The sequence below is a fragment of the Pholis gunnellus genome (assembly GCF_910591455.1).
Source record: "Pholis gunnellus genome assembly, chromosome: 24".
Taxonomy (NCBI): domain Eukaryota; kingdom Metazoa; phylum Chordata; class Actinopteri; order Perciformes; family Pholidae; genus Pholis; species Pholis gunnellus.
The window spans coordinates 8,532,438-8,555,335 of NC_136551.1; the positions used below are offsets into that span (position 1 = coordinate 8,532,438).

The 22,898-nt window shown below is 44.5% G+C and overlaps 1 protein-coding gene across 1 annotated transcript in view; it reads left to right on the forward strand.

Annotated features, from left to right (window-relative positions):
• The window catches only part of ncam2 (neural cell adhesion molecule 2), a gene marked incomplete at both ends in the record, with an annotated part of 211,766 nt that overhangs the window by 126,124 nt on the left and 62,744 nt on the right, over positions 1-22,898 (forward strand). The window contains one exon of the mRNA XM_079185868.1: positions 19,525-19,599. Coding sequence (XP_079041994.1) covers positions 19,525-19,599 — 75 coding nt within the window. The remainder of the gene's footprint in view (positions 1-19,524; positions 19,600-22,898) is intronic.

The following is a 22,898-nucleotide window of genomic DNA, read 5'->3' on the forward strand; positions in this document are numbered from 1 at the left end:
TCAAAGGTTAATGGAGCTTTGTCCTGGCGTCATGCCCTGGCCTGGCATTAGCCGACAATGTTTCTTTTATTTGCACTGGGATTAAAGAAACACAGTGGTTAAAGGTAAAAAAAAACAATACGGATACAAAAGATACATTTTTGCTCCTCAAAACTGGATTCATAAAGAAGTGAAATCACAACACATTGTAACCCTATTTTCCCATGTTTTTCGGTCAGTATGGAGTTATAACACTGCAGATGGCAGCTGCTAAACGGACTGTAATGTAATCCCTCGGGGAAACTTCTCACCGTCAATGCTTGTCCACTGAAAGTGCTTTTTTTTGGCCTCTGACTCAGATTGTCTGACAACATTCTAGAGAGAACCCCAGAGGAATAAAAGGTTTTTCTCCCACCTTTCCCTTGATCTGGTCTGTCTGTCTGTCTCTGAGGAGTCTCCCTCTGAAATCAGCTAAATATTCATATGTCGTTGAAACTATTTTAGATCTAAGCTCAAACACAACAAACCCTGACAATCTCCAACTCAGCTTTCCGCTGTTGTCTTCCAGCAAAAAAGTGACATGACACAATAACATACAGACCGGATCAAGGTAAAGAAAGACGTTTCATTTCTCCGTTATGTCCTTCCCTTAATGTTGTCAGACACTTATATTAACAATTTTTGCCCGAGTTGCTCCGAGCGACTACACTGCAGCCTGTTTAGCAGCTGCCGGCTGCAGCACTCTCGCTCAATATTGGACCAATTTTTATTTCCATCGGTTACCAAGACACGGAAACATGTGAAAATAGGGTCCAGGTTGAAAAATACCGAAGTTGCCCTTTAAGGAAACAACATCAACATCATATCTCCCTCTAAGCACATTAAAACGTCATCGACCTGCTATTTTTTTTAGACTTTTTATAATTGCCTCGTCAATCTCCGCACAGCTCTTATCTCTGCTGTCACACTCAAAGGTCTGAGAGGTCAGCATGTTCATTTGGAACAAGTTTGGACCGCGAAGTATTTCGATCAGCACGACTAAAACACTAATTTAAGTGTGCAGTGCCAACTCTGAGTTCTAGCAGTACAATTAATTCCTGCAGTACCTGCACAGTGTTTATATCTGATATCTGCGTAACCATCTGTTGGAGTCGGATCATTCAGAATAACAGGTTACGAGTACGCAGGCAGTAATTAATTTGGCAATCACTATTAATTATGTAGATGTATGCGTCTCCCCTTTGCACTCTATTTTGCAGCATATATTTTGCACTCCGACTGAAAGCAACCTCGCATTTCTTCCAGTACTACGAGATGAAATTATACGAACAGATGATGAAAGAGAAACGCTCGATGCAGATGGATGTTCTGAAAAGAGAACCATCGGGAAATAGAGTGCGTGGGCATGATCCTGTGAATTAGGATAAAATGGAAATCCATCTCTGTGGTTGTTATCCATTTAGCACAAGCTGTATTGAAACGGGTTAAAGCTTTAATAGCCAGGTTAAATCCCCACTGTGAGCTGCCAACAGGAATACATGTTCTGTTTTGACAAGTGTCAGCTTAGCAAATACTCCACAACAATCAGCATGTAAACTTAATTACAGTATGTTTTACAATATGGGCCCCTGTTCATTTCTCTCTTGCTCGACTGGCCTCGCTTTGTTGTGACAAATCTTACCAAGGAAACCGCTGAAATAAGTGCATCCTCAACTCGCGGCTATGTGGAGCCAGATTCGGGCAAGTTTGCGGTGCATAAGGAAGCATAATGTTGTCTGCAGGGAAAGATGTGGGCGGCTCGTGTTAAAGGCTTGTGGGCTCGGATCAGCGGGCTGCAACTGCCATTCACTGCTTATAGGGTCAGGTCGCTGAGGTCCAAAACATTCATGAACATGGGAGACCAGAAGTTTAGAAACCTGGAGGCCAGTGAGACTCTTGACCTGGTTGAAACAAAAGTTTGATCTGGCCTCAGTGGTGAACTTTATAGGTTGAATGTGGATTTGTTCCCCATCTGGACTCAGAATGTCAGCGCTGAGCACTTGGTTGCTTTGGCCTCAATTCAGTCATTGATTATTCTAACCTCATACAAAATTATCATCGAGGCACCAGTCTGTGTCTTGTTTCAAAGATTCTTGAGTCAATTTGAGCGTGGAAACACATCTTCCATCGCATCCGTTTACTTTCTTTGGCAGCGTTGCCCTTTTTGGATGAAGGCCACGGGGCCATCATTGTAAATACGATTATTTCTTTCTTTTAATTAAACTGAGATTTCCCACCCGTGGCTAAATCTACAATCTTCTCGGAGCTAAGTTGCTTTCCAGAAATGGCAAATAACATCAAAGGCTCAGTAGCCTCAGCCTGGGATAAATGTATCAGATTGTAAGTGGGTTCATTCAAATTCTCTGAAATTCAGAATGAGGCGAGAATATACAAGGATGTTAGCGCGTGACTATAAAAAGAGAACGTATTGACCTGTAGCATAAACATAAAGACTCATTTCCATCTCAGATTTATTAACAACACCTTATCCCATGTGTCCCGTTTCATTGATTTTCAGCGTGATGAATATCGTACAGTATTTTGTTTCCTGCTTGAGTTGATGTTGGGCGGCGGTTTTGATTTACAGCGGTCCTGTCGGTTCCCTGTGAAAAGAATACGGAATAAAACCGCAGTATATTGTGGTCACGATTGATCCACAACATTGAAACCAGTGTCGACACCATCACTACATTACTGCCTCAACAACCATACAAATGCCCGTTCTTATTGATGTACATTACGTGCACACCCGAGCCTCTGTTTCCGTAGTGAGCCAGCTAGTTATACATAGCTGCATCATGATATTGCCCACATTTGACTGATGGATCTCTGCGGTAAGAAAATTCCCATTAGATATAGCGAGCTGCAGGCGAGGCGGCTGCTTGTTCGGGAAGGAGTGATATTCTTCCAGAATCCTTTCCAGTGGGGAAAGAAAACTGCCATGAGAGAAGAATGCATGGGACAAGACCCAGTTTCTATGGAAACAAAAGCTACCTGAAAGAGGAGTTGGGGGTGGGAAAGAGGGATAAGAGAGAAAGAAGAAGAAGAGGATGTACTGGAATGTTTCTGGAGATGGATGATCATGAGAGGAAGCAGCGTATGTGAAATGCTGTGATTCTGGGCCTCCCCGGTGGTAGCCACTGTTATTTATTCATCAATCATATGCATGGCACAGCAGCCGTCGGAGCTGGCTCCTTTCATATCCAAACAAGCTGACATGGACCTAACCTACTGCTTATGTTCTGAACCATATGTGCTGTTCGTCGTTATGCAGCGACAGAAGCAATGCTTTGCTGTGTCAAGGGGGAGGGACTGAAAGTCCGCCTCAGCTCCCCGAGATCAAGGATCAAGGATCTCGGGGAACGTCAACCAAGAAAAGCCGAACTCCGCTGTTCAAGCTGTCATTCACCACACCTCCAGGCTGCTTGTAAACAGAGTTTCTTTCAAGCAAAAAAAGGAAACTTTAAGGGAAGAAGGATTCCAGGCAACAATGGCAAAACAGAGCTGCCTCAGTATGAATAATTAAACAGGCTGTGCCGTTGATAACGATGCCGAGACCGCAGCTCATTAACACTGAGAAGTGAGACGAGGGATGACTGGAAAGAGGGAGATTTAACTCTCTTTTTTCATTGATAGTGGAAGTTATTTTTGCCTCTGCAGTGTAAACAATAGCCGGTACAATGCAGCGCCGACAGCCAGGAGCCGGAGTCACCATTTTCACAAAGGGTCTCGCTCTTAAAAGGACTCACAGGACACCTCTCTTGCACAGAAACACAGGCGCGCATGCAAATACCCACTCTGCTGCATTGATATTTACGTTACAGGGAAAGCCTCGAGATTACCACTTTCTCAGAAGTCCTGCGCGATCTTAGTTGGTGCGGCTCATTTCCAATGCGAAGCAGAAATGAAGTACTCGTGTGTGTGTGTGTGTGTCCTCTTGACTCGTGTCTGCTGCTCTTTCTTTAAACAATTGTTGCATTGCGTCAGAGCCGCCCAGGATGCCCATTGTCTCCAGGCCACTGTGGCGCAGCTGTGGGAGCCCGCAATGCCACCCCCTTCCTTCTTCATGCGGCCCGACAACAAGCGCTATTATCAGCAACAACAACACCAACAGCAGGGGAAAAAGAGCAAGGAAAAGCCCATTGGAGAGAGTGGGGACACATTTGCATATTCTGCAAACCCAGCAGGGGACTCCATCTCTAAATGTTAGCGCGGGCCTTTGCCAGTTATTGTGTGGAAACAGCCGCCGCTCAGCCGTCGATACAAAGGGTCGTCACACTCGGCTCGCTCGACGCTCACCCACCAGTCACCTTATACAATTAAATGCAAAGTGGGAAAATAAACAATAGGAGTAACACCGGAGCACTTTATGAGCTTCTTCTAAGACGTGCTTTCATTAAAGTGTGCTCGGAAAATCTAGCTCACTACGACACATGATTGGACTGGTTCCACACATTTGCGTACTCAGGAGCATTGTTACGCCACGTCAATAAGCCGCCAAGATGATTTTTTCTGTCTCCACTTTTCTCATAAAACTGTGCAAAAAGTCTTGCAGAAATGGTTAACTTCTGTGTCACGATGCCTGAAATCGATAAGCTTTTTCACCCGTCACAGCAGCACAACAACATTTTCTTGAGATGTGACCCAGCAGCAAGCCGGCGGTCGCTCTGGCTCAGCAGCCACCAGTTGGTTTGCTGCTAGCGGTGATCAGAACCGCTGTAATATCTGTATCTTAGCTGGCTCGATGATGTGTAGTGACGGCCACCACCAGCTGTTACCGCTGTGACCCAACAGTACATCCACTCAGTCTCCCCCCCCCCCCCCCCCCCCCCCCTTCCTCCTCTGCTGTACCACTGCCTAGCTGCTCCGTTCACACTCTCCTGGCTCTATTTGGACGCCACCCCGCTGACACACATGTCACCTTTTGTTGTGGATCACAAGTAGCAAAAATTGCCAAAATGGATGTGAAGCATTTTGAAGCCGTGTCAGCTTGGTGCCAGCACTTTGGCCCGCATTTATGAGTCATTTCCTGTTGCCTATCAGACGGGTGCGCACATGGAATGAACCCTGCAGCACTGTTCTCTGTAAAGGAAGGAATGGGACGAGTACATGCGGGAACCCATCAAAGTTTAATATCCTTGACCAGGATCAAACAGAACCTGATATATGGCCTGAGAGAGTGTGTCATTAACTTGAATGAGCGGAGACGAGAATCGTGGGGGCATCTTTACGAGCACATCCGACCCCCTCCACCTTCCTTTCTGATTTAGAAAGCTGACATGAGTCAGTTGGCTTTGGGAGTCCATTAAAACTGGAGTACCTGCGCCAGAGCTGATCTGTGACATCCCTCTCTGTTTGGAGAGTTTACAGTTGGCGCCGGATGGAAAGCTGCCGTAATTGTCACCACATTTTGATCCATCTCCGCGGACTGTGAACCCCTTTTTTATTTGCACACAAACGCAGCAAATGCGGTGCATCTGCACAAAGGCATTGCTCATGACATCACCAGAAGTTTGCATTTTTTGCCACGTACTCATTTATATTAATTTCCTTTCCGTTACTTTCCCCCAGATTCAGTTTAATCAAATCCTTCTTCTCATGTGAACATTATTGAAAGCATTTCATTTGCCAATTAGCCAGCTGTTCCCCAGTTAAATAATGAATATGCTAATTCTAAAGCTGGGGGATATGTTGCCTTTCGAGTTACAGCGACAACAATTATCCAAGCCAGGGACACTCTCACAGTGGTGTACTGTCTGTGTGGTCGTCATACACTGTAACACGCCCTCATACGTGTGTGAATGTGATGTATTGCTGCATGGATTCGGTGAATATGTGGCTGCACAGGTACGGAGTCTGCCTTGGGGCCTACAAGGGTTGTCAAGCACACACTGTATATGTTTGAATGCCAATTTGACATGAAGTGAGCATATGTGATCGGGCGGGATGTTGGTTGTAGAGGTACACTTCCCTCCATGCATATTGATTTGTTTGCCTGCCTTCATCTCAGTGGGGCGCTGAGTGCATGTTCCCGACAGTTCTAATTGAAAGCCATGCGGAGCCGAGCCTATGTATGCAGATGCACACCCCGCTATCATCCATCAGCTCGGTCGGGGAGGCGGCGTACTCGCCCGTGAGCTCAGTGACACATTCTTCTTTAATGTGCTTACTGCAATACTCAGTGACACAGCTGAGCAATCATTCAATACACATGTAGTGTACCTTCACACGAGGTGATCGGCCTATTCATTCTATCTGTCACCTACTTACAGTGTGTGACAGCTAAAAGGCCCAAGAGTCTGCCTGTCCATCCATGCATCCACTCACCCATGATTTATGAGTTACTGCCGATCAATGGGTTTCCGTCATTGCAACATTTCCCTTTTGCCTTTCAAAGTACAAAGCCCGGACACGTTTGCTTATTTTCCGAGACACAGCATCAGATTGAATAATGACTTAACCTTTAGCCACCCCGTTGGAGAAGCCAGGCTCCCATGACAACCGATTTACATTTCTAAGTTAGAGCCGATAATGATCTCACCAACACCCAATCTACATGTAGTTTACTACGGATATATTGTGCGTACCTTTCCACAGCTTTGTTTTGTGACATTCAACATCAAACACGCAAGATATCGGGTGTTTAGTCTGAGATGAACGTTCTTTCAGCAGCTCTCCCGTCTGAATGTGGTGGTGAGCGGCACGGAGCACTGCAGAGAAAGACCAGACACGCCAAGGCAAAAGCCAATCAATGGATAGTCACTATGAGCTTTTAAAAAATGCACTGCAATGTCCCAGAGTGTTCCTATGTCCAGCATGCCCTGATTTATGGCGCTTTTCAAAGTCACTTCAGTCACATGAGCATATTTCACGGTGGTTGTAAATTAACTATTAACATAATGGATCCCTTAATCAGTCACGATAAAGGTTTAGCGACTGAAGCTTTTCTTCTTTTTTTTTTTTTTGTTAAATGCACAGACTACTCTTTGAGATGTCAGTCTGTCGTCCTCCACTTTGGTCCCGATTGAAATATCGCAGCCACTGTCATCGCCATGCAGTTTAGTGAGGACAGTCCTCCCAGGATGCATTTTGACTTTGGCGATTACCTGACTCTTAAGGGAAATCTTCCTTCTGTCCATTACTTTGATTTATGACCAAATACCGGGACAAGAAATGACATTCCAATTAGTACCGGTTTTACTTTCTGTTCAGTGCTAATTAGCACATGTTTGAGGCATGTTCTTCCCACTTTCACACACTTACTTACAGCTGTTGTGCACTCAACAGAAATGCCGATCGCATCATTTGAACACGTCTTCGTCTTCTTTTTTTAATTGGGACCGGACGCAGAAGTCCCTCCAACATTTGGCTGCGACTGTGCTTTAACATTACCGGCTCAACATCATGTTGCACATGCGCTGTGAGCACATCGGCGTGCTGATGTTAGAATTCCGCTTGAGACCCCACTCTGCCGCAGCACGTCCCCACTGACATAGCTCTCATGGTTTGCTGATTTTGTCTAAAAATGTGAAGCCAAGTCAAAGGACCCAGCCACAGACGAGTGAGGTGACGATGACATGGTGCATAAAAGCAACGTTGAGCAATACTGTTTGTGTCGTGTGCAAAAACATGCCAATGCCTTGACTAGGCTGATTCCCCGATGTAATAACAATGTGTAAGGAAGAAGAGAGGGAGAGAAAGTTTTGAGTAATATCTAAACTGGCGTGGTTTGACTCAATAGTGCCCGGTGCCGGCATCCCAAATTCCAGGTTGGCTGGTGCCACGGTGACAGTTGGTGGCAGCTTCTGTCAGGAGCATCGCATGGACAACCACGAAACTGAGAGAGAGAGAGAGAGAGAGAGAGAGTGTGGGAGAGAGTGGTAGGGGGGGAGTGAACAACAGACAGACATGATATCCGAAAGGAATCAGTAAAGGTGAACAGGCAATTCATTGCACAATGAAGCAAGAACAGGGAAAGATGAAAGGCTCTGACTTGAGTAAAATTAAAGCTGATGGGTAGAAAGGGAAGTAGAGATACAAAAGTGTCCTGGAGTGGGAGGAATAGGACGAGTTGAAAAGTGAATAATACAGGTTGAGCCTTTGAACCACTGATCTTCAGATCAGAGGAGAGAATGACATTAGCTCAGACTGACGGGTTTTTTTTGTGGTCTGCCAAGCCGAATGAAAAAATGATCCTCATTATGAGCTTTTTCCTTTAAAGACATGTTACTCATTATTACTGGATTAATGAATGCAGGGCATTTCCTATTCATTTACTGTACAAGCCATGCCATACATTGTTTTTCATGGCTGCACGTTCTCAGAAATGTGAGCCGTATGACAATTTTTAAATGTAATTCAATTCAAAAAGCCGCAAAGCTCATTGTGCAAACGCGTCGAACCCTGCCTCGTTCTCCGTGCGCATTCCTTTCCAGCTCAATGTGATTGGGGTTTAGAATCCAATCCAATTCATACTTAAATTAAGAGCCCATGCGGTTTCCCATTCAGCAGCAGAATTCAGAAAATGTGTGTGATTCGGTTTACAATGCAGTGAATTCCATTTAGCGGGGAATTCCAGCTTTAATGGTCTGCAGCGGTATTGTCACGGGAAGTGCCCTCGCAATTAAGGAGCCTGTTGGCCTTAAACCTTTGAATTTCATTGAGTAGGGGCCGGAAGAAGACGTTTATGCCCCTCTCTCGATCCCCCGAGTCTCCTCTCTCAGGCCTGGCAGGAGCCAGTGACCTCTCCTTTGTGACCGAATTAATCCGCCGGCCTGAGATAATGGCCTTGTCACAGCCACGGGCAGGATGTGGCAGGGGAATTATCAGCCCACCAAAACGTGCCATTTCAATCCCAGCGGCAATGATCGCTTCGCCGCAGAAAAAACAAACAAACATGTTTCTTCTCATTTGCCAGCATGCATGAAATGAGAATTGAGATTACAGCCGTTGCAGGCATAGCAGACACGCACACCTCAGCGATCAGTTCGGATGCGCCGCTCTCCTTTTTTGGCGCAAGAGGAGGTCTTCTTGAATCTGGAATCCACATGAAGAAATGTTTTGAGATATTAGCAACGTGATTGGATTTAACTCAATGTACATTACGCATACCGGGGAAAAAAAACGTCTCTAAATTTGTATTTGCTGCAGAAAATGTTTTTTGTAGTCGAATGTGGTAGTTTTTTGAGAATGTACAGTTGTACTTTTGGGGCGGTCTGACTGGCATATTGTCAAAGTGAGTCTGACTAGCCAGCTGAGACCAAATAATAGTCTCTGTTCTTTGAACAGGGAGTAGCTCCCAGCTGGGGATGAAACACAAGTGTTTGTATCTTGTCCTCGGAGACTGCAGAAGTGTAAATCTGTACTTGGTGTTGAGGCCTTCTGCTCGAGCTGTTGTTTGAGTGGTGCGAACATTTGCGTCTGAACTGAAGGAACCGAGAGTTTCATGTTAGTGCGAAGAGGGAAGAATGCAGTGAGAGGAGCTCTCATGAAACATCACGCTCCAGTCATCTAATCCGAACCCTTAGTCCCACAAAGATGAGTGTGAATTCAGTAGTCTTCGTCAGTGGGAGCCTTCGGTCACCAGATCAGATCCACTTGGAGTCTCTGGGGAGGAAGAAGCTATACATCATAAGAGAAAGTTGGTTTACCCTCTTTTTACAACCGCTGAATGGAGCATTGCGCCATTTTTCTGTTTAAGGCAGTATTCCACAAACCACCTCCTCTCTGTTCTCTACCGACGCCAAAAACAGAAGCTGAGTAATTAGCTACGGCATCCCGACATTTTAAACTAGATCATGTCAAAAGCATGCACGGTTTTAAAAAAACAGGATTAAGGCTTGTTGGAGCACTAAATGGAGATTATTTGATTGATGCAATATGCTGTTTTGTTTTAGGCGTCATCTGAGTTTTTATGTCATTTTGAGCTTCATGCTGTTGTGTTTTGTCTGTTATTTGTGTTTTTATGTGGGTGAAACTTTTTCGCTGCCATCTTGGCCAGGAACCCTTTGTAAAGTGGCCTTGACATTACCCTGAATAATTGAAAGTTAAATAAAAACAGCACAATCGAATATCAAGCGCCGCGGGCCCCTTTGTGTCTAAATTGCAACCAAGACCCCTAATTAAGCCACACGCTGTGTGTTTGTGGCAGTCAGGAAATGCTATAGCTTCACTCTCACTTGAGCACAATATCATACACTCTCTGCATGTGACATGTCAGACTTCTGGGTCCCCCACTAAGCTATCTATTATGCCCCGTGTGAGTAGTACAGTGTTGGCATAATGAGCACTTGTGGAAGACTTTGCTCCCAGTCTGCTAGCGCCCCCCCCCCCCCCCCCCCCCCCCCACAGTAAACCCTGTATTGTTTTCTACCCATTCATGTCATCGGTGCCTGCGCTCTCTGAACCACACGCTGCTCTGTTACAGTGACAAGCTGACATTAGTTAACCACAATCATGATTACTGTGATTTGTTTGCTCTAAAAACGTTCCTAAATGGTGTTATTCCCACACAAACAGCTGGCGTAGGAGAGCGGCTGAACAAAGAAGCGGATTACTTCTATTTTTATTTGCTGCTGCATCTTTCTTAGAGAGTGACGAGAAGGAGAGTGGAATGGTGGGAGAGTGGCGTCAACAGCAAACCTTTCTCTTGCTTCATGTTTTAGTAAATCTGACGGCTATAACGCCTACGTACCTACATAGAAGGCTCTTTCTGCTGACAGTAGCCTACAGTACTTCTTGGTGTTTCGTCATGACACTCATCCTCTCTTTGCATTTTGTTTGTTTGATCGTATGGCCTGAAACTGCCATTTATCTTCAAAGATGGCAAAATAGCACACATTCGTATACAGGATTTGATACAATAAGCTCTTGTTCATGCAGAAATAATGATCATTCATGTCTGTGAGTCGACTTCTGCGCACACACTTCATTGCTCACCTGTCTGCTCCTTCCAAATGTTGGACCTTCACTCTCCCGCAACCTGCGAGACTTCCCTCCGCACGGCCTGGAAATCAGAAACTAGCTCCAAGGCCTTTAGGTTTTATTACTGAATCACTCGTCGCCCAGCTCAATCGAGTCACCTCCTCCTCCCACAGAAGCAGAAGAAGCCTCCCATCACTCGTGTGTTCGCCCGTCTCAGTGTGCTTATCGAGAGCCAGTGTTAAAATCAGCTGAGCTCAGCCGGCCCTTCCACCAGATCAACGTATTATGCTTGTTTGAATGGCAGGGAATTTAGAATTTGACTGGGACCATCATCAGGAAACCCCTCGCCCACCTCTTGAGTCTATTCTCTCATGAAAAAAACCAACATTTTGACTCCACCTCCGTGTGCTGCAGACTGTTATCACTGGTGGCACTGATGCCGTTTACAGACTATTTGCAGAAAAATTCCAGAAACAGCTGATGAGAGCTGAAGCAATGAGAATCTGTGACAGCCTTTTAAACTTTGAACCACCCCTTCGTTGCTGCGTGCAACAATGCGTACCTGTTTATGACATAAATGACGCGCCGACCTGACCAGATGCTCCAATGACAGCGGAGCGAGATCAGCCTTTGAGGCCACAAATGTTGATAATATCTCAAAACGTTTCTGTCGACCTCCAGGACACTGTTTCAAAATCCAAGTCTGCAGTGAAGCTTTGCTGAGCGACACTAAAGTGGCAGTGGTGGCCTCTCATTAATATATATATATATATATAAAATGAGCTTGTCTGTATTCAGAAAAATGTCTGTCCATTTTAATTGGCTTTATTACCATAATGATTTGACGGGAACCTTTTCGTCTTGATGAATGACCTTATTAATACGTAGAAGAAACTGACACAATCCTTGGGAACGGAGCAGCTCCGGCGACTCATTAACACCGTCAGCGCTGCTCCACTCATTCTATTCCATTCATGTTACCCGTTTACCCCCCGATCAACACGTCATTAGCATTCAAGGCCGACAGATTGACCGGCAGGTTGATGAAAAGACACCTTGTTTTGATCGCTTCGGCATTGTTCTGCATTGTTGTAAACGTAGTTCTTTAAGTATTTGAAGATCACAGTGGAATAACTGCAACTCCAGTTGATGGAATCACTTTTATTACCAGTCAGAAGAGGCCGATTCTTCTCCACCTAGCCCATCTAGGTAAGGTTGGAGTATTACGCCCGGTCTCGAGAAAGAAAAGGCTGATGGGGAAGAATTTAAGTCAAACGAGGGGCGGTGTGAAGCAAATCATCCTGTCTGACTGACAGACCTGGATTTATTGTAGCCCCAGACTTCTCTCACTGCTCGCTGATGTTGGCGTATGCAGAAAACCACACTCACTGACGCTGCCATATGCAGGAACAGGTTGCAGCCCGAGGACAGGGGGAAAGAGGAGGCATAAAAGGGAGGAAATCGACACACAGTGAAAGAGATAAGAAGAAAATAAAGACTAATAGATTAGACACAGGACTGAGACGTGCAGAGGGAAAAGAAAAGAATGAAAAAATAGCAAAGAAATGGTGAAAGTTTGGGGCGTCGTTCTATTTTGGAATAAGGATGAGCACATTATCCTGCACCTATGTTTACAGCCCACATTTTTCTCATGTTTCCCATGAATATGAACACAATATCCGAGCAAATGGGATTTATTCTATCACATTGTGATGCTCCAGTTTGTGAGCAATCTTGGAAAGAAATCATCTCCGCGACGGAGAATGCGGAAGACGGGGATTATGAGACAATCACCAGGTCCCACTTGAGTCTATGTTTGTCTGAATGGTACTGTGGTCTATGAATATTTTCGACATATTGTACTCTACACATGTGAATTTGCATGTTTGTGTGCCTGTGTGTGTGTGTGCTCCTTGTGCACAATGAGGTGTAATTTGGAGATTTGGCCCCACCACACTTCACAACACCTTTGACATCCAGAAGCTCTGATTGCAATGTAGCAATTGAAAAGCAGAATTGGAACGCCCACACACACACACACACACACACACACACCTTCTTTCTATCATGGCTGATGATTGCATCGCCACTTTGAGCTCCGCTTTTTCCCTTTTTGGTGACTTGTGTGCCCTCTGACACGGCTTCAATTACCTGACTGGCTTCCAACAGGTTTAGTGTTCAATCTGTTGACAGAACGGTCCTCTAGGAATATTACAGTCATTGTCCAACAGCTTCTCAGATGAACTTGAATTGATCAGATTGATTGTAAAATACAGTTCATTCTGCACCTGACTGTTTGACACTGTAACTCACCGTGACATGTTGCAATAAAGCAAACACACTGCCACTATTACGTTTTGTCTTTGGATAACTTTTATAAGAGGCTCTTCAAAAGCCAAACACTGAGCTACCACAACAAATGCATCAATGATCCCCATAGTCAATCTCCAAAAAGTGCTGTTAACTTGAATAATCAAACAACCAGGGTTGTAGTCAAGACCCCCTAAACCGAGACCAAGCCAAGACCCGGATCAGAGAGGATTGAGACCGACGCAAGACCAGTGCGAGTCCCAGTACTACTATAAAATGAGCAAAGATTTGGCTGACATCTCCTCAGAGACAGCCACAGCTTCTTCTCCTCTCTACCACGTTCGATTTTTTTTTTTGGGGTGTGAGTGTATGAAGGGGAGTGGGAAAATGTAGTGACATCCACACAGTTGTGGTGTTTAACCGGTCATGAAATAGAATCCCGAGTCCTCTTTGTCCGAGACCAGTCGATTCCAAGACGAGACCAAAACTTTCAAAAAACCTCTCTAGTAATCTAGTCTCTGAAATAACAATGGGATGATCCAACACCGACAGGTGAAACGTGTCTTCAGTGCACTTTTTAATTTGCTCCACATAAAGATTATAGCATGTGTGTGTTTCCAATCCAATAACCATGAAAAGCTGTAGCAGGCGCTAATAACAGACAGTTGACTGCATTCTGCAACTACCTCTACTAGAAATGATAACTTTGCTCTAAAATATGTATTGGTCCAATAAAAGCAAGGAGCACAAAATGTTTGGCGAGTCGTGCAAAAGACACTTTTGTTCGTAGGTAAAAGGTCATTCAATCATTTTAGGAGAAAGTCGCTTTCACACACATTTCAGACACATCTGATGAACATTCGTTCGGTCATAATTTGAATTGTGCCTTTCCCGGCAGCTCACTGCATTAATCTACTGAGTGGCCCAAGGGCTGCCTGCATAATTTGACCAATCTACAATTTACAAAATAAAAAAGAATGAAGCCTGCAAAGTTTGTGTGCATATTTAGTTTCCAGTATTACTGCTCGTCTCTTTAATAATTCGTTCTGTCTCTGCAAAGGGAATGGGAGCAAAGCGTTTTAGCCACCTGCTAGATAAGATCAAGTTGCCTTTTCTTACTCGGCGAACAATTTCACATCTGTGTGAAACAAAACATCTGTGCAGCTGCATGTGTGTGCGCTCGCGCATGACTGGAGCTTTATGGTTTGGGGATATTCGTGGAGCGAGGTCCATCACGGCCACCGCAGCCCGAAGCACAAGAGGCTTAAGGAAGGAGACATAAATCGCAAAGCAGTTGGTGAGCGAAAAGCAGAGATACAGAGAAGGTGTGCGGGAGAGAGGGAGGATAATAGGTAGCTGTGGGTTGTGCCTGAGACTCTACACGTGGTCTGATGCTGTATGTCTGCACGATTGGATATGGTTGGCTGAGTAAAACCAGCACTCTCCTCTTCCCTCGTCTCCTCTCCGGCATGGAAACAGGCTTGTTATGCAGCCAGACAGATGTATAGGACTGGGTGCTCGGGGAGCCCAGATTGGCAAAAACTCCCAAGGTACGCTTTGACAGAACGTACGCAAAGTTGACCGTACCTGATTCAGAAGAGCTTCCTTTACTATGCAAAGTCAAGCATCCTGATACTCTAAGCACTTTATAAGTCGTACTCACAACTTTCTGCCTGCACTGGAGGAAATGAATATGTGAAGAATTTAGAAATATTGTCAGTTATGAAACTTAAGTTACTCCTCTCTTGCCTCATAGGCTTGGGTCGTCTCTAGAGACGCCGCACCGCACATACGGCCTCTTCTTCTCGTTTTAAAACAATACACTCCATTTCCCAGCATTCAGTGCTCCCTGTATAAGCCTGATGGGTTATTGTGTTGCGCTGTTTTTATCCTTGTTTAAGTAAAGAAAGTGGAACTGAGATTCACCAACGGATATGCGTTAGTGATTTAATGAACTCATCATTCATTTAAATGTTCAGATGACATTTGTACTGGAAAGGAACGGCGTTAACGGCTTGTCTGGTCAAATTCAGCACACTTGATCACATGTCCGCAACTAACAAGAAGATGTTACGTCCCGGGTTATTTTCGGCCATCATTCATGGAGCCGTGTTGCTGTGTTCCCAGATCTCAGCGATTCAGATGTGCAGAGGAGCTTTTGTGGTACCTGGAAGTTGCTAAACGTCGCCTCTCGTCCATATTTTTCTAGCTTCTGAAGACAGAAAGGGACATATGTTGCACACGTCCTAAAGGCTTTGTGATTTTGGACTACAGAAATGAAAAACAACTTCAGTGCAATGATATCATAGGCGATAGAAATAATGACCATAACCACGAAAATAAAACCTAGCTTTTTAATGAAGTGGAATTTTCTTTTAACGAAGAAATCCCTGACATCTGCACTTTCCCTCAGTCCCTCGTGCCACTGCTCACCTGAGCAGCTCTGCAGAGTGCTGACTGTTTAGTGTTTTTTGAAGCTTATTTCTTTCTGGAAATAATCTTTTTTTTCTACCTTCACGGAACACCTTTGAAGAAATGCATAAGACGCAGAGGTTCGGGTGAATACAAAACGTAGTAATTAGTATTTTATCTCCTTGCTCTTTTTGCTCTTGCTCTTCCCACTCTTTTACTTCTTCCCTTTGTCTCACTCCCTCTCTCTCTCTGTCTCTGTGGTTCAAGGGAAGAATTCTCTTCAACTCCTCCACAAAATCACAGACAATTAAAGCAGAGCATTTTATGCCCGAGGGCCTATCTGCTCAGTGTGCTTAATACATTTACACACAGCCCCCCCCCCAAACACACATACACACACACATACAATACATACCTAACAAATACAGTACACCCCCACACACTCTTGCATGCATAGAAACACTCAAAGGCACGTTCTCTGTGGTGCATTTTCTTTAGCCATGGCTTGTTATGGAGTACAGGATTATGGAATCACGGCAGTCTCTCCCTGCCAGCTGATTGGACACTCTACCCTCCGTCATTCAAACATTGGATTCATCCTGCTGCTAAAATTCAACGGTACGTTTAGCCCGCTTCAGTCTGCTCTAGATTTAGTCACACTGACTTAGCTGCTGGCAAGTTACGCACGCTGTTGCACCGGGTCCAGATGTCGCTGAATCGTGTCATGAGGCCGGCTCAGTCTGAACCTCCCCCGCCGTTGACCTTGATAACTTCTAGATTTACTGTTATTTCAATTCACAACGTTCCAAAACATGACAAGAATGTGTCACTTTTACACGTCACAGACACCGATAAGACTGTAGGAGACACCTGTGGAATACGTGGAAGTGGTCACTGTGATGTCACCCGTTTGTTTTTTTGACTCCCGTTTTGAAGCCTCCAGTTTGGCTTTGTTGGCCGTCACCATCTTGGTTTTTAGGAACCAGAAGTGACACGAGAGGGTGGAGCTGAGTACAAGATATTTTTCGGCGACCAAAATGTTACAATTACCTTTTTGATGAAGTGAAAACACTCTGTGAAAGGGTTAAAGTTGTAAGGAGAGAAAACAGACAACTCCCAGACTGAACAACACCGTGGTAAAGACATGTCAATCACAAGGTAGCCCCGCCCTAAAGCAACGTTCTGCTCAAAGTCCTGCCTCTTTTAGTTGAGCTCATAATTGATGCTGGAATTGTTAGGCGAGCTGGCAAGTCATGTATATGCACCATCTTGGACACATTACAAATGGAAATCAATAGTTTTGTCTGCTGTCTTATTTTCCATGAACCCTTCTCAGAGGAGCTAATAATTGGAGCTGATAATTGCTACCAGGCTCATAACATATTGACGCAGGCTCTGTAATAAGCAGGTGAACGCAGCTGAAATCGTTCCATTTCCGAAAATGGATATAATTAGTACGTCTCTTTGTGTCCCCACTAGGCGAGTCAGTGTTAAATTAACGAATTCTCCAATTTCTAATCCAGTCGGCATTCTCATTAAAATGCCAGTGTATATTCGCTGTGGGGACTGTTGTGTATTTCAGCTTAAAAAAGCCTAAAGAACGGTTATATTTTCCAGGTTGAACTTGATTACAGTATGTGATTCACAACAATGACTCTGGCAGCACAGAAAAAAAAGAAAAAGCAGCTCAGGCCCTTTTTTCTTTTGCCTGCTGGGTTTTGTGAGGAACTTATTACACGATCAATCACATACAGCATGAACGGACCGGGATCAATTAATAATTGAAAACCGTTAAACTACTTGAAGCGCTGATAGGAATCTGCCTTAAGTCAGAGGCATGGCTGTGTGGAAGGGCGGCGGGTTAAATAGACATGATTAATCAACCCCAGAGCAGTATTTGCATTCATTTGAGGCACTCCATGTGAACGTAGACAGCAGCTGTATCTCTGTACCACACTGCATTCTAACTCTAAGCAGCTTTGGAGTGTGTACTGTGTTTACTCTCCCACAATGCAATGCACAAAGAGCTGCGCACTGATTGCAGATGGTGTTGAAGATGCTCAAAGAACGCTTGAAGGGTAACTTCTGTATTTATTTGTCCCCATTAGTCACGGGAAAATAGGGTCCAAGAAGAAAAAGTATGAGAGTGAAGTATAAAAAACATTTAAGTTACTCTCAGAGGCTTGTCTTGTATCATTTCCTGTTAATACAAAAACTTCATACCATGGAAATGTGTGTGCAGAACTGTGTACAATTAGTACAGCAACTGTGTACGTCCATGCTATTTGATATAAGGAAATGCGTGCGGCTATAGATGTGTTGATCGCTGCTCTTGCACAGCAGAAGTGATCGAATGCATTGATAAGGCAGCTCCTCAGCCCCATAATGTAGCCCTGCTCAGGCGCCGGGGGCCAGTGCCCCTCTCCTGGCCCCTATAGGCAGCCTATAGTCATGACAGCTGGAGGGCAGCCTCAGTGTGACGCTGCTGCTGTCGGCTGCAGCCACCTTCCCCCGAGGAAGCCGCAGATAATCATTTCATCATTTCATCATTTTCCTCCATTATTGACAGGCGCCCTGAGCTCTGCCATTGAGTTCCCAGCGTTGTAGATAGAATTAAGATCCATTAGCGTCCAATGCAGCATGTGTGTGTGTGTGTGTGTGTGTGTGTGAATGTACATGTGTGTGGTTGGAGTTTGATCCTAACTAGACTTGCAGCTCTGAGGGGCAACGACTGAAGAGCGCGGGTCTGACTCATGGCTCATCAAATGTCTCTCTTCACTCAGTGCCGTGGCGAGACTGCTGCTGCGTCGAGAGGCTCCGGCCTAAAAATGACCCTCTCCCCGCTGAGTTGCCAATCATTGCCCATCACATTAGACATCTAGACACGCTCCCTGCTCCAGCTTGCTGGGCTGCCAGGCAAACACTCGCCTTTCTTTGTCCGATTCTCTTCTTCGCTACGACTCGTCTCCTGCTTCTCTTTCTCCCTTTTGAGGAAATTCATGTCAGCCAAGATGGAGCCGGCTGACTATACCTTTCACCGCAGCCTTGCAGAACTTTTAGCAAAGCCCTTATTGTGTGGCTTTATGCAGCAGTAGCACAACAATAGCAGCACTCAAATACAGCCTTCGATTGTACCTTGGCTGCAAATGTTGTGGCCGACTTTTTTTTCTTCATTTTTAGCATTATTAAGGTGGATTTCTTTCAGCGACATTTCCAGTTTGTTTTTTTTCCTTACTCCAGTGTGTCAGGCTCTCAATTTGTTATTGAGGATGTAAAAGAACCTTGCATTACAAAATACAGGCAGATATTTACTGATCTCTGCTATTTCTCAGCCTCTGAAGAGCCCGTCCCACCGTTGTTCCCTGCATACACTCTTTGTCAAGAGCGACGACTGCTAATAGCATTACCTCCGGCTTAAAGGATCCCATTCACTGTGAAAGTGACTGACAAGCTTGTCGCAAACAGACATGTGTCTAATAGAAGGTATCAAGCATATCTGTCTCTTTCGAAGGAGAAATGGCTGAACGGGAACTTTGAAAATCGGTTAAAGTTTGGATCAAATATAGAAATTGTTCTTTTCAGCAGCGACAATCTCATACTTGCAACAGCTGCTATTGTGGGTTATTTCTAAGAAGCTTCTTATTTATACAGGGGGATATTTAAATGCAGTATATGGTGACTGAAAAGGAAATGATCTTCAGATAGTTTAACAATCTGGCACAATGAAGGAAATGAGCCACAATGCTATAAAGAAAGTCATTTTGTGTTATTATGTCTCTCGAGCCGACTTCAACAACTAATCCATTCCCTTTTTTTTTCTCTTTCTGTCTTTCTCCGTCCCTCTTTCCTTCTCTATCACAGCTGCACTGCAGGTGTCCATATCCTTGAACAAAGTGGAGTTAAGTGTCGGAGAGTCCAAGTTCTTCATCTGCACAGGTACGACAGCCACTGTTTTTATGTGGATGTACTGTGTGTGTGTGTGTGTGTGTGTGTGTGTGTGTGTGTGTGTGTGTGTGTTTGGAGGCAGGTCAGGGAAGCAGCAGGGGGCTTTACATCGCCGCCTCTGAAGTCTGTTTGTGGTTTGTAGGACAGTGAACGCAACACAATCCGTGCTGTCCATATGGTGAGTGACTCTTTGACTCAATGGGCACAGGATCCACAGGACACCTCGCCCCTCCTCCTCATTGTCCTCTCAGAACGGCATATCAACACTCCGCGATAACAGAGAACCTGACGCTGCTGCCAGTGGCTCTGTAGGGTGGCAACGCACTCTGGCAGGCCCGTCCCGCCTCCTGCTGGCTGCCTCTTCTCGCCTGCCAGCCCACTCGGCGTGGAGCTAACGGCCATGGGAGTAGAGACACACGCCAGAGGAGCATTGAGGGGGTGTGGAGGTCTTACGTGTGCTGAGAAGGATAGAATGGAGGAGGCATAAATGGAACCAAACTGGCAGGAAATGAAAGGCAAAGGTAGAGGCTTTTATTGTGAAAGAGCTAAAGCGACAGAACTGAGAAGAAAGGAAAAGGCTTTGAGGCAGAAGAGTGTTGGAGGTGGGAGATAAATAGTCACCATCCAACGTCAAAAGTGCGTGGGAGGAAGTGTCTGTGTCACTTTTTCTTTTGCCCTTCTCAGCCTTTTTATTTTTATTTTATTTACCACATTTACATGCAGTGCAGCCAACTGGAGTGGGCTGAAAAGCAGCGCAGGACAGTCAGAGGCACGAGCCCAGTGAAACCAAAGTCAGCCCGCAAACAATTAGAGACTTTTAAAGGGACTTTTTAGCTTTAAGTTGAGTCCCGCTGTACGAATCAGGCCCACATAAATATGGATTGGAGAAAAGAAAGGAACAGAAGGCACAGAAAGGCAATTATATTGTATGTTGATTCACGGGTGGAAGGCAGGACCGGGAGGTGAATGTGTTCTTCAGAGAAAAGAACCTGGGTGAAATCAATTCACTTGTTCGATACAAATCTGTCTTGTTTCAAAAGTTTGCCAGGAAGAATTGGCAGCAGGGTTAAAATGATTGAACACCTCATTTCTTCCAAGAGAGTCAGGTGAGAATGCGGTCAAACCTACGTCAACATCTTGGTATTAAGTTCCTTTTTTTGGTGTATCATCTCTGTCTGCTCCCATCTTTCTACTTCAAACGTCTTCTCTTTCCTTTGAACACCCTCAATTCTCATCTATACCCATCCATGGCTACATATAAAACAATATAAGTTGAATTTGGGGGAAAAGAAGCTCATTTGAATTAACAAAATGTTGTTCATGTAGGATCACATCTCGCATAATGAGAAGCTGATTCGACAAAATGTGTTTTCTGAGCCTTTAAAAAGAAATTCTGACTCCATGCGACTTTTTCATATGATATGCTGTATTCACTTTTTTTTTCTTGACTATTTTTAGACTGTAGAGTGTACAAATAATATGTATTGATACATGGCAATGGAATAAGCTCTCAAAGTTCTTAGTATTCATTTTAAAAAACCTTTTATCGTCCGTCCTCAGAGCGACTGATGTGGCATCTATTCATGCGTTCATGCTTTTAGGAGGAAATGTGACTCACGTCTCTTCAGCTGAATTAGCTATTATTCATTACCTCGCTGAACAGAATGTTTTTTTGTTTGTTTTGTTTTTTTACGCCTTCACGCTGAGACGCTCTAAAAAGATGTTTTGCTGCGCATATTCTGAATTGAGGCTGTGGCGTTGTCGGAGACAAAGAAACAGCAGAAGGTATACGGGATCAGGAGGAGAAAAGGAAAAGCTGCAGAGCGGGCGACTGGAGAGATTGTCTTGAGGAAATAGTCGTCTCTGAGTGGTCTGCGAGTGAGAAAGAGAAACATTTGTGCTGGTGTCACCTTGCACCTCGAGTGAATTTGTTCTTGGTTTGTTTGTTTCCATCATAGTTGTGGGAAAGGTCATGATGGCAAATGCATGAAATGAGCGATAAGAGCCGTTTCTACACAAACGTCATTATAGAGCATGTTGAGCAATCTAACACTGTTATTTTGCAAAGCTGTTTTTTTTATGGATGCCCTTACAGAAGTCGAATGTTTTTGTAATGTCCATATGTTTCAGTGTCATATTACTGCCACATATAATAACATGCCGATGCAAAAAACAACAGTGTGTTTTTGAATAGATCCTGCAGCCTTCTGGGACTCTACAGGGGGACAAACACCATTATCCAAAAAACATTCCCTCATCTGGTGTTTTAATGATGGTGGTGGAGTCTGGCTCTGCTATTCCGTTGCACCGCTTTTATTAGGCCTCTGCGCCGACGACAAAGCCACGGCCAGAGGAATCACTTCTTCAGGTTGTCCGTCCGTTCGTCCACACGACTAGTCCATTGGATTTTGGTGGCCAAAGGTCAAGGTCACTGTGACCTTACGTTCGTCCCATTCTCGTGTAAACGATACTTCGGGAACGTCTTGAGGGAATTCCTTCAAATTTAGCACAACGCAAGATAAACCAATTTGAGTCTGGTGGTCAAAAGTCACTGTGACCTCACAAAACATGTTTTTTGGCCATAACTCAACAAATTAAAATGCTAATTAGAGCAATGAATCACACAAATGGCCATTCGGATAACATGATGAAGTGATGACGTTTTTGGACAGACATGGTTGTGAACTGCAACTAAACCTGTTGGCGGAGGCAAACAGCTGTGAGGTGGCGTGTTGATGATAAGCCCTCAAACCTATGGATGTGTTCCACAAACTGGACCTCCTGAATAGTGTCTTATACAATATATATCTTATATTTCATTAAAACGGGGGTTTTTGATATGAACCCCGGTCACACATCTGTCTAAAGTCTCCAATTGGCACTCATCTGGGTTAAGATTCAGCATTATTTTGCACTCATCAAACCATTCAGTGACCATTTGTTACCATCTGTATGTTACTGAATACAACATCATGCAGTGAATAGAAATGTAAAGTCATTACTGTAGATTGATTGAATTGTATTTCCTTCAAAACCAATAAAGAAATACCAGGTTTCAGGAGAAACAAACATGTGACCGATCACAGAAGACAAGTGCATTGTTACAAAAGTACTCTGTTTTTTTTTTTTTATTCAGTTTTAAATGCTCAATTAGACCTTTGTTAGGAAACAAACAAACCACAGAGAGAACGGGTCTCCTGTCAGGGTTAAATGAAGCTGAGCTCCTGGCGTGACAAATAAGGAGCTGGATAAACTGGTGTTTAGGTGTGTGTTTAACCTTCCATAAGACT